Source organism: Taurulus bubalis (genome assembly GCF_910589615.1).
Source record: "Taurulus bubalis genome assembly, chromosome: 17".
NCBI lineage: Eukaryota > Metazoa > Chordata > Actinopteri > Perciformes > Cottidae > Taurulus > Taurulus bubalis.
The window spans coordinates 5,017,691-5,030,735 of record NC_136605.1 but is presented as its reverse complement, the minus strand read 5'-3'; the positions used below and the strand labels follow the sequence as shown (position 1 = coordinate 5,030,735).

Genomic DNA, 13,045 nt, shown 5'->3' with positions numbered 1-13,045 from the left:
ACATTTAGTGAAATCTCAGTGTAAACATGATAAAGTGAGTAAATGTAGTTTTTAAACTAACAATGAGAATACAAAGCATACAGTAAACTAAAATAAATAAATTAACTTTATGAACACATGAATATAACACATTTACATGACTTTTCCAAAGAATTTGGGATTTTATTTTTTTCAAGGACTTTTCCAGGTTTTCCATGACCGTAAGAACCCTGTTTTAGGGAAGGATCCTCTTGTTGCTCAGGATGCTCCTGGATCAGGCCCCGGTCACATACTACAGTTTAATTGCTGTTACCGAAATGTCTGTTTGTTTAACCCGTCGACACTGACAGTGAAAACCAGACTCAAGCCAGACTCATCACTTCAGTTTAAGTCTTTACTATTTCACAATTCTTCTTCAGTCATCCCTGTGGGACCCAGAGGTCGCCATGTTTTCCCTGTCGGAGCTGGCGCCTCTGAACCAGCACCAGAGCCGGTGTAAACTGTTGAAGCCCTGGTGGGAGGTCTTCATGGACTACCTGGTGGTGCTGATGCTGATGGCATCCGTCCTGGCTTGTACTGAGCAGCTGTCCAGGGATCGAGTGGTGTGCATTCCCATGGATCCAGTTATCACTGCGAACACCAGTAACCGCAGTCCCTCAACTAGCGGGCAAGCATTGACTCCATCTTCAAAGCCCCCAGCTAATGTTACACCCAATGCCGGCCCAACTCTTCACTCTACAGGTCGGGGTCGACGCACACATCTGGCCTACCAGCAGTACGTTTACATTAGCCAGGTACTGTACTAGCCCGAGTCATTAATAAATGATGCAACAGCAGAGGTGAACGTGATTTAAATGATTGACTGTTAAGTCCCTGAAAAGAGCGATAATCCATTTCTATTTTCTTTTTTTTTTATCAACAATGGATGTGAAAGGTATTCTTCATAATGATGAACTCAGAGATAATTATCGCCTGACATTGCAGCTCCCCTCAGCTCTATGACCCGCAACTTTTCTGTTTCTGGTTCTGGTGTCATTTTTCTTTTGGTCGCAGGAGACATTTCTTGCGCTTTTTGTACAACAACAAAGCTCTAAAAACACACTGCATGCTACTAGCCCTGCACTAAACAGATACAACTAGCATTTAGCTACTGAAGCATTTCACTAGTGGGTCAGAAACAACTCAAAATAAGTGATGAAGTTGCTCCGTATTAGCCGAAAGTGTAATTGAGTAAATGTTTGCTAAAACCCACCTATTTTTAGGCCTCTGCGCAAAAATTGCATACCCAAATTAAAAAAGGTTTATCTCTACAACCACTAGGGCTATTTGTATCATTTTGGTGTTATAATAAAAGAGTATAATGTGAGTTGTGTGTTCAGATGTGTAAATATCAGTCTATATGTTACTGGTTATGAGTAAATGAAGAAGTGAATTATACCGTTTTTATAGCAATATCTTCCATAGGGCTCCACTGTTTTCAAGGGGTTAAAGAGTGATGATATATAATATACAGGTTCACAAACTCCAAGTGGACAAAATACAAGAGTTATTGTAGGTTTAAGTGTCTATCTTCTATCTGTCTAGGTGTGCTACCATGAGGCTTTGCCTTTGTGCTCCCGCTTCTTCCCCTACATGGCCATGCTGCAGGCTCTGGTGCTGGTAGCCAGCGGCTCCTTCTGGCTCCACTTCCCCCACACCTCCGCCCGCATAGAGCACTTCTTGGCCATCTTGGCAAAGTGCTGCGAGTCGCCCTGGACATCTCAGGCCCTGTCTCACGCCGTCCGGCAGGAGAGCGTCCAAGAGAAGGAGGTGGTGGAGGAGAGACGACCGCCCCAGCCTCCTCCTCCCTCTTCAGCTTCATCTTCACCCCCGGTAACCCGCACGGGACGCACGAGCATAGACTCGGGCACTGACAGCCCGCTTTTGAAGAGGTCGGATAGTGCGTCCTATGGCGCCCCTCCCTCCCCGTGTCCCTCCACACTCTCCTGTAACTACGCCATGTCGTCTATATCCCTCGGGTCCCAGGTGCACTTTCCTTCCTCCAAGCGCGTCCTGGTTGACAGTCCCAGGCAGGTCATGAGTCTGGATAAGAGCGATGGGGAACAGGCCAGGGCGCTGTTCGAAAGGGTCAGGAAATTTCGGTCACACTGCGAAAGCTCAGATGTCATCTATAAGGTGAGAGATCCTCAAGTCTAGATGATTTATGTGGTACCATCTTCTTTGTCTTTTGTCTGTTTGCTTAACTGGTGAAACATTTTCTTTTAGTTCTTTACCCTCCCAGAAATGTTATGATGTGATGTTATAGGACTTTACATTGATTGCAACCTGCTGTTTTTATTTATTTCAAAGGTCAAGTTATTGTATTGAAGCTCGTATCTATTGGCAGAAATACATTTGATTACAATTAAGTATGTTTTCTTTAGTGTATGATCACCTGAAAATATGATTCGTTGTGTTTTCATGACCTTAGAATGAGCCGTTAGGGAGCAGGTCGTCTTCACGGGTTCCCAGAGCGGTCAAATCCAACGCTGGCTCTCGATCTGCCTCTTTACGTTTTCTTGTTTTCGTGTCGGCTACCAGAGTTCTCCTACCTACACGCTTGGCACACGCGAAAAGTTTCACTTGGTCTCAATCAGCAAACTCACCTCTAGATGGCGCTGAATCCTACACACAAGACCTTTAAAAGTGCAGGCGTTTAAACACAAGTCAATGTTTGATCAGGCTTGATCGAACTATGTCAATTGCTTCATGATACCTCCCTTTCATCTCTTCAGGTCTACTTGGCTCAGACGGTATTCAAATTGCTGATGGTGACGCTGATCTTGAGTTACACCATCCCTCTTCTCAGCTCCCTCTCCTTCACCCACACCTGTCACCCTGAGGAGCAGGCCTTGGTGGGCTACGATACCTTCGAGTGTATCCATGTGCTCTCCTCCCTCCTCCGCAAACTGCTGGTGGCTTACCTGACCCTACTGGGGCTGTACGGCCTGCTCAACTTTTACACCCTCGGCTGGATTTTACGCAGGTTAGTGCATTGGTGTACAGGAACAAGGATATGTGTATAAATACCCTAAACACTGTATATTTTGATTACAACTTTAAAGCTGCACTAATAAATATATGTATACATTAACAAATGATAAATGTACTACATGTAATGTTGAAGGGGTGGCTTGCAATGACGGACCCACACAGAGTTAGCGCTCAACTCTGCAAATTCTTTCAGCTTTCTCAGTTTTCTTCTGAGTCATTGTTCTGGTTTTAAGGCCCGCATCTTCACTGTTTTGATTCACTCCAGCAACAGGTAGCTGCTTTCAGAAAATTAAGTTTGGATATACCCACGATACCCACACGAAATATGAGACAAAGTAAGCGACTAGCTGGTGGCTCTAGTGTAGCATTTAGCTGCTTGAGAGCCAGATATTACCCTGAAGGAGTAATGGAGGAGACCAAACTTAAAGGACAATTAATTGCTGTGAGCTTTTGAAATTTATCGGCAGAGATTTATTGTAACTCTATGTATTTGATGCATTGTATAAACAAAATAAACATGTCAAATGTTTGTTAAATAATTAGTTGAGACTTGAGAGATTTTTCAAATGGCCTTCAAAGCATACCAGAGGCCTGATAATAGGATTAGAGCTAAAGCTGTGTTTTGGGCGACTTTTTTTATATTTTTCTCGTTCTGTGCCCTACTTAGCGCTCTGCGGCAGTATTCCTTCCACTCGCTGAAGGAGTTGTGCTCCCTGAGAGATGTTCCCGACCTGAGGAATGACCTGGCCTTTCTTTTACACATGTTGGACCAGTATGACCCTCTGCTGGTCCAGCGTCTGTCCGTCTTTTTGTCTCCCGTCAGTGAGAGCAGGCTGCTGGGGGAAAGCTTGGAGAGGCGCTGGGGGGAGGAGAAGCTGCGTGCCATGACGAGCGTGGACGCGGAGGGCTGCTCCAGACTGCAGCTGGTGGCCCTGCCTCGCCTCCCTCCGGCCCTCTTCACCCTCAGCCAGCTTCAGGTCCTCCAGCTGGAGCTCATCGCTGATGCCAGGTTCACGGCGCAGGTGGCCAACATGACCTCACTCAGGTGGGGTTTGCAGTGGTGAAACCCACATTTAACACATTTTAAGAATGCTGTGACGTACATACACAAGTCTTTTATTGTTTATTCACCCAACAGGGAGCTCCACCTCTATCACTGCACAGCAGCGGTGGATCCCGGTGCACTCAGAGTCCTCCAGGAGCATCTGGAGGTCCTCCACCTCACCTTTACTCAGGCGTCAGAGATCCCCAGCTGGGTCCTCTCCCTCCGCAGCCTGCACGAGCTCCACCTCTCCGGCCGCCTGAGCACTGACGGCGGGGTGGGCCGCGGCTGGGCCTTGGGGAGCCTCCGCCAGCTGCGTCACCTCCGCGTGCTGGTGATCCGAGGCACGCTCCAGCGGATCCCCGCGGAGCTGTGCGAGGTGGCCGGCAGCTTGGCGAGGCTGGAGATCTACAACGAGGGCACCAGGCTGCTCGTGCTGACGGGCCTGAAGCGCATGGCCGACCTGACCGAGCTGCTGCTGCAGGACTGCCGGCTGGAGCGTTTGCCCTCGGCCCTGCTGGCTCTCGCCAACCTGCGGACGCTCGACCTGCAGCGCAATAACTTGAGGACTCTGGAGGAGCTGCTGAGCCTGGCTCACCTGCGGCGTCTTTCTTGCCTCCGGCTCGCCTACAACCGCGTTCTGGCGCTGCCGGCCAGCGTCGGTGTGCTGCGAGGCCTGGAGCTCCTGGACCTCTCCAACAACCAGCTTCAGAGCCTCCCCCCAGCGCTCTTCACTCTCCGCCGCCTTCGCAGGCTCCTGCTGGCTGGTAACCTGCTGCAGGTGCTGCCCGCAGAGGTAAAGGCGCTGCAGCTGCTTACAGAGCTGGACATCAGCGGGAACCGGGTGGAGAGCCTCCCTCCTCAGCTCTTCAGCAGCTGTTTGGAGCTGCACATCCTTAATGTGGCTCGCAACTCTCTCAGCTCGTTACCCAGCGGGGTCGCGGCTTTAAGTCGGTTGCGCAGGTTGGACTTGCGCAGCAACAGTCTGGAGGAACTGCCGGCCGAGCTGGGCTGCTGCTCAGGGCTGCACGGAGGTGGTCTCCTCGTGGAAGACTGGCTGTTTCTTTCTTTGCCTCCACAGGTCCGCGACTTCCTGAGCCGTTCTCGCGCCCCCTCTGGTACTCAGTCAGAGGGACATTCCCGCCCAGATTCGGACAGCTTCCCATACTTCTGTCCTACACAGTGGAGTTTCTCTTCCGCTCTGGAGTCACAGATATAGCTCTCCTAACACGGATTTGCAGGATTTGCTTTTGCGAGGCTTTCGGCAAAACGTTGACCATCTGTTCTTTTAGAAGGCAGCTTTCCTATTGGTCATTTTAATGTGAGGCTTTAATAACTATTATTAGTACACGTTTCTTGATAGTACACATTCTGCACATGAGTTTCATACCACACTAATTACTGAACTAAATTAGTGGCAACCAAAGGCTTTCAGGAAGATTAAATAATGCCTTCACAAGTGTACAAAGCAATATGCTGTGTACACTTTGCAGTTACACTGAGTACATTATTTATAGTAAATGGACTACAACATGCAAAATACACCACTACTGTAGACAACTTGTTTTTTCCTGAGATAGATGAGGAGACCATCTGTGTGTGTTGTAGGGTTGAATAACAATTGTGGATAAAAAAACATTCACAAAGTATTTCTTGCAGGGATCTCTCTGATTACAACATGGCACAAAGATTTGTGTTGTTGGATAACAAAGTGTATATCATTAATACAGAAACTACTCAAATTAGTGATAACTTGACGATAAATACACTAAAGTCTAAAAAAAGTATTATACATAGTATAAAGAACAATAAACATGTTTATTTTTAATTGCTCCTGTTTGGTCACTTTATTGTGAAAATTACTCCAAAAGTGTTAACATGCTATCAATTCGGAAATAATTCAGATTATTTCCAGCAGGTTATTGACTCCACACCAGAACAACTTACATATTTGTATTTACCTTTTTGGCATCACAGAAAGAGGCGAGAAGAAAATGAATGAATCCATGAATTCAATCAAATAAATACAAAATTAAATGAATAACAGTCACTGCTGGTTTGCCAGATATACACACACAGAGGTTTGTACAGTAATGCTTCCATATTTGATTAATAACGGGTGCTAAGCTTATTGAGAAATGGGATGTGTCTATGTATGGTCTATCTAAGCACTATAGTATATATAAAAAATAAAATATCAGATTTTATAGTCATCAGCTTGAGTCATTCAAAGACCAGTTTATGATTTAAAAGTATAACATTGATATTTAGTTATATTAAATTATACTTAGATGCACTCTTCAGGTGCTGTGAAGACAACCATCATACGTATAGCTGGGCTGCATGAGTCAGCACTTTCAATAACTGCGCCACAAGTACCAGTGTTTTTGTCTTGGTAATTGCAACAACAACAAAAATAATTAAAATAACAAATAAGGCTTTTACTTTGTATTTTTTAAGTGCAATGTTTATTGAAGATCTATGGAGGTGCTTCACTCCAGTAAGCACCAGGAGAGAAATCACTGTTGGGTAAATGCTGAGAGACATGGACTCACATTTGTTTCCCCCCTTTATGATTGTGTAAATGCCGATGGTGAATCAGCACAGAGCAAATACAGTACTCACTTTTATTGTGTTCTGGGCTTCACACAGTGAAGCACAGGGACCCCCAGGGCTGTACACCCTCTTCACATACAACTGTGGGGCCTCCCAGGAAAACACCAGCATCATCAAGTTTGCGGATGATACGACGGTCAAGATCACTGGTGGGGCTGAGACGGCGAACAGACGAGAGGTGGAGGAACCTGTGGCCTGGTGTCGGGATAATGATCTCTCCTTGAACGCAGACGAGACCAAGGAGATGATTATCGACCCAAGGAGGAAGACGGTGCAGCACGCACCACTTCACATGGGTGGGACAGAGGTGGAAAGGGTGAAAACCTTTAAATTCCTTGGAACGCACATCAGCGAGGACCTCACCTGGTCTCACAACGCACTGCAGAACATCAAAAGGCCCAGCAGCGACTGTATTTCACAAGAAGGCTGAGGTCCTTACCAGCTCCATCACAGTGTGGAAGCTGCACTGCAGGACAGGAAGGCATCCAGCGTGTGATAAAAACTGCACAGTACATCTCTGGAGCAGCTTTACCCTCTACAAGACATTTACTCCACTAGGGCAACCAGGAGAGCAGCCCACATCATCAGGGACACAACATATCACACCATCAGGGACACAACACACCACATCATCAGGGACACAACACATCACATCATCAGGGACACAACACACCACACCATCAAGGACACAACACATCACATCATCAGGGACACAACACATCACACCATCAGGGACACAACACACCACATCATCAGGGACACAACACATCACACCATCAGGGACACAACACACCACATCATCAGGGACACAACACACCACATCATCAGGGACACAACACACCACATCATCAGGGACACAACACGCCACATCATCAGGGACACAACACACCACATCATCAGGGACACAACACACACTCTTCTCCCTCCTGCCATCAGGCAGACACAGGAACCAAGTCCAGAACCACGAGACTGACCAACAGTTTCTACCTGCAGGCCATCAGGCTGGTGAACATTGGACATTGTAGCAATGCATAGTGCACTTTATACACAGAACAATACTAATACTATTATCATATTTGTATGTATTTATTATTATATTAATGATTATAGTTAATATTTATATAATATATATTAATATTATTATTATTATATTATTATTAGTATATTATACTATTATTTGTGCAATACTGTTATATCTTTTATATTTTGTGCCTTATTTTTATTAATGTTTTACCTTAAGTTGAATCTAATTATGTGTGTTAGGAGGACCCAGCAAAATAAGCATTGCATTGTATAGAATAACTCTGTTATCTGTGCATATGACAGTAAAAACATCTTGAATCTTGAATCTTCACTGACACCTGCTGGCTCCCTGTGGTTCTGATACATTCAGTGTTCTCAAACTTGAGACACACCTCTTTTTCTCCCTTATTCTGAGTTGACATAATCTAAAATATTTAGTTTTCTTTCATGACATTTTTTTTTAATTGACTTCCCAAGTACCCAAGTAATCAAAGGAGTACACCTCTGGTGTGTGGAGTTTGCACCAATCAGAGCACCGTGTTACATTTTTTTAAATCTTTTTTATTTTATTTAAAAAAATGCAAATATGAAGGCTCCAGGACAGCCAGATTACTTAGAGGCCAGATTTAGAGTCCACGCAGTTTGTCTTTTTTGTTTATTTCGTCTTCTGGTATAACTTACTCAAGCAACTATTGCGTAACAAAACCAATACAACCAGGATAAATATACACTCGTACTCATATGATATTGTCTAACATCACAGTTCACAGGTTAGTGCGTTCGCCCTTCACTCGGGAGCTCCGGGTTCGACTCCGAATCCGGGCGCAGCATTGTCTGAGTGTGAACGGCTCAACTGGATAGGTCTCCCTCTGCAGACATCTCTGTAGCGGGACCTCTGCTCCACTACTAGCGGGAGCATTGTTCACTGCGGTCCTACAGCCAGGCATGGCTGAGACGGGGCCGTGAGTGAGACGGCCGCAGTCCAGCGGAGTAGAACAGTTCTCGGTGGGGGTGTGAAAACGCACTCAGAACGGGCTGCTCCCTACAGGACGCTACTCGGCCTGTAGGCACCAGCGCCACACGAGTGTTAAATCGCACTACCAAGATGTTAGATGAGATGCATCTGGGGCCGGGACCCAATTTTTTTTTTTAAGTTTAGTGATGTTTTGTGTTTTGATTGATTTGTTTTGTGATGATTTGTAAAATGGCAAAAATAAACAGAAGAAAAAAAACATTTACACATTATTGGAGTTTTAATAGAGGCTATTGCTTTGCCTTTCTGTTTAGCTTGGTGTTGAAGCTAATTAAACATCCAACAATGTTTTAGTCCACTAAATCTTTTCATAGCAACTAGTTATTTATTGAATATTAATGGCATGTATACAGCAATGACGTTCCAGGTCAATACTTTAGCACAAGCAATATATTCACATCACCGCAGCGCACACACATGCTGCTGTTTGTGTGCCCGGCTTAACCCGCGTAACGGGACGGCACGTGGACCCAGCTCCGCCGGGAGGAGAGGACTTCAACACGTCTGTCTGTCTGGGACTGACGTTAAAGTGAAGAGAGAGATAGGAACTCACAACCCAGTTCTTCGGTGGTTTAACCCCATATGCTGTCCTTAAACAAAGTAAGGTAAGGCGGTTCTCTTTTACTAGCTTGCGTTAACATTACTGTAAGGAAAGCCTGTACTGTCTCAAAGCTCTTTCTCTTAACGTGGAGTTTGTCTGCAAACAAGTTGTCTTTTTCACCCATTGGAGTTGTTGACATCTGCACATGATTTTTCCATCCAAATTACAATGCCTGAGTGCAAGTTCATTAAGTGACTGTAATCGGCTGTTAGCTTAAATTAATGTTACCGAAGAGGCTTAACATGGTTAACGTTAGCATGATTGTGCTGGGCTCCACGTTTTAGCATTGCTACCGTTAGCATGATTGTGCAGGGCTATACATGGTGATATATTCAGTTTGTTTCATTCACATGCAATTGTCACCACTTGCGCAGTTAGGACAATGGGATTGAGATTTTAATATTAAAGTGATATCCAACGGTTGATTTAATTTAAGGCATTCAATACATTTGTGGCTTCACATGGTTAACGTTAGCATGAACTTGTGCTGGGCTCCACGTGGTGATATCGTTCAGTCCGTTTCATTCACATGGGGTTTTCACCACTTGTGCAGTTAGGACAATGGGATTGAGATTTTAATATAAAAATGGTTGATTTTAATTTAAGGCATTCAACATATTTGTTGCTAATACACAATTATACCAAACTAACATTACTGCCTTATGTTAGCCACGTTTTTCTTCTTTCTTTAAAGCCTAACTTTAATAAATTGACCGGTTTATTTTCATATCAGTTGTGGCTGAGCTCCTGGACCCAGGTCATGTGGAAATGTAAGTTATGTGCTTTTTCTAGTCCCATCAAAGTCTGTTTTTTGAGACATTACAGAATCCAACATGGCCAGTATTCTACTGTTTATCCCTTACCAATGTCTACTCAACATATAACTCTCACAAATGCAGAGAACATTTCATTCCAGTTACAGGAAACTGGAAGAGGGTGTACCACCCCGGGCCAACATTAAACGACCCAGAAGAGGGGAAGTCCAGTTCCTCCCTAACATCCCCGTAGTGAGAACAAGGACATCCTGGAGACCAGAAGGAAGGAGATGCTGGAGCGCACCTTTCCACTCTGAAGAGAAGAGATTCTGACATTAGCACCTCCCATCGCAGAATTGACAGAAAGGAGGCCTGCCTTGACTTGAGACTTAGACTTGATGATTTTGTCCCACCTCTGCAATCAAGTGTCTTCCCTCTACCATACCATTGTGAACTGTTTTATTCTACACCTGTGAATATTTATTAGCACACTAATTTGGTATGTTTCCCAGTACCATCAAAGGTATATATCTTATTTATTAGCCTATCATAGTTGACGTGTTTGGTCCACATGTTCTGGACCTCATGTGTACTCCCTCTCTCAGGAGGAGGAGCTCGAAGCATTGCAGGAGGGCGTGGTGGCTGAAGAGGACACGGCTGCAGGGATTCCCTTTCAACCTCTCCATGTCTCAGTCATCCTGGAGGATCAGGTTGTAATGTCTCTCAGATCTTGGACTGATGCACTTGTGGTGTATGGCTTGATCTATGCTCTCAATATGCGCTATCCGGCGAAGCCGAGTGGCTTCTTTGAGTTCATCCAGGTTGTCCTCTTAAATTTAGATGATGGAAGAAAGCAGCTCAAACCTAAGTTGCATGCCTTGAAAAATTAACTGGCGTAAAAATGATTGATGGTCAGACTATTGGCAATAGCAGTTGTTGTGTTTGCTTCTTATATTGTCAATTTCAAATCTGGCTGGCCAGTTAAGCAAGCCCAACATTTTTGTTAAGAGACTCCTCTCAGTTTATTATTAAAAAAATAATAAAGTTTGTTGTGAGAACAATGTATTTGATCAGTGATACTTTTATTTTTTATTTTTTGTGTGGATTCATTTTGGCATAATGTGTAATGTTGTGGTCAGAAAATCATTTTTGTTCAACTTTAACATTACACTTTAACACACACCTACAGTAGACTTGTTTACAGTACTGCTATCTGTTTCTCTGTGCACTTTATGTTATATTCTATTGTAAATGTAGTATGTTTCTATTGCACTGTGTTGATTGTTGTTGTTGGTCTAATGTATGCACCACCCTCCAAGACCAATTCTTCATATGTGTAAAACAGACCTGGCAAATAAATGGTTCTGATTCACAAACTACTGTTAGTGAAGCCAGAAAGTCTCTTTACTTCACCTGCTTCTCTCAGCCAAATCCAATGAAACGGACTGTTTCTTACATCATTATATAAAGAATATACTTCATTCATACACATGTGTTTATGTTGGAATGGGTTAATATTCAGTAGCCAGTCATCAAGATTTAACCTCAGCAGGGGAAGCAACATGACACTAAAACACACTTTAAACACATGCCATCAGGTGTTTGTAATGAAAAGTATTCTTTAAATCCCGGGTGATCATGGGAAGTAATAGTCCGGAATGTGATGAGGTATAATTAAAAAGTATTTAATAAAAAGTTGATCACAAAAACAGCTTATGCATTCTCGCTTGAGGCCCTCTCTTGCTCACAGATTCACAGGGTACATCTCAAGTCTCTAAATGGTCGTTTCCTCGCTCCTCGATCCTCGATTGAACCAGAAGTGGTTCTGCGCCGCCATCTTGACGGCCATCCCGAAGCTCTTATTCTGCTCGGAGGAGCGAGGATCGAGGAGCGAGGAGGGAAATCGGAGGAGCCATGATCGAGGGGCCCCGAGAGCAGGCTTCCAGGAAGTGTTTTGACGCCGGACACGCCCCCTCGCTGTTCATCTGTTATGTGATTGGACGCTGCAGCTGAGCGGACTGATCGCTGGAGTTTCATACCAGAGTGAAGACGATCACAGATTAAACTCGAGTTATATATTATATCTGTTTTCTTATTCACCATCTGGTTAAAATATGTTCATTGTAGGTCTGCATAATAAAAGGACCACAAACAACTGTCTTCAAAGATTTCAACTGTTTCCCTCAATAACTTGTATTATGTATGACATTAAAATCAGAGAGAGCTGGAGACAGGAAACACTTTTTACAACACGTAATGAAGAGAAACTATATTTATATTGTGGGTTATTTTATAATGTCACAATCAAGAGTCATCCTCCTGTTGTCCCACATCTTAAATCGCACTAGTCGAACTCGATGTTAGATGGGATGCATCTCGGGCGTTGGTCCAATTTTTTTTAAGTTTAGCTCATTTCATTTTCAGTTGTGATGAAATGTGATGATTTGAAATGTGATGATTTGTAAAATGTCAAATATAAACAGAAGGAAAAAAAAAGAAGAAGCATTTACTCACAGCCTGAAGATAATTCATGATGCTACAGTAAAGATACGAGTAGTCACTACACCACCATGCTGTAAAGTTTGCATTATTAATGTGTTGTCTTTCCCAACAAGTGGCCCACATGTAGTTTAATTGTATTTATTCACCTTGAATTAATTTTTGTGTTTGCTAACTGGTGTTAATGAGTTACCAATTAATGTTTGATATTGGAGTTTTAATAGAGGCTATTGCTAATTAAACATCTTCCAACAAAATCGTCCACTAAATATTTTCATAGCAACTAATTCTTTGTTGAATATTAATGACATGACTTTCAAATTTAGCACATTTTTTTAATTAAATATTATAATAAGAACTGAAAGTACAGGGGTCGGTGGGAGGTGTAAAGTGTGGTCACTTCAGGTCTGACAGTCTAACTCCGGTGTAAATGGTCTCCTCCTCTTGCCTGGCCTCGGCTTGAA

At 43.8% G+C, this 13,045-nt stretch overlaps 1 protein-coding gene across 1 annotated transcript; it reads left to right on the top strand.

The window, feature by feature from the left end:
* Positions 1–425: 425 nt before the first annotated feature.
* On the top strand, positions 426–5,273 carry LOC306750326 (volume-regulated anion channel subunit LRRC8D-like; the record flags this gene model as incomplete). The annotated part of the gene is made up of 5 exons (XM_079233735.1): positions 426–773; positions 1,564–2,154; positions 2,754–3,004; positions 3,680–4,057; positions 4,151–5,273. The coding sequence occupies 5 exons, from the start codon at positions 426–428 to the stop codon at positions 5,271–5,273; spliced, it is 2,691 nt and encodes an 896-aa protein (XP_079089861.1).
* Positions 5,274–13,045: the final 7,772 nt, after the last annotated feature.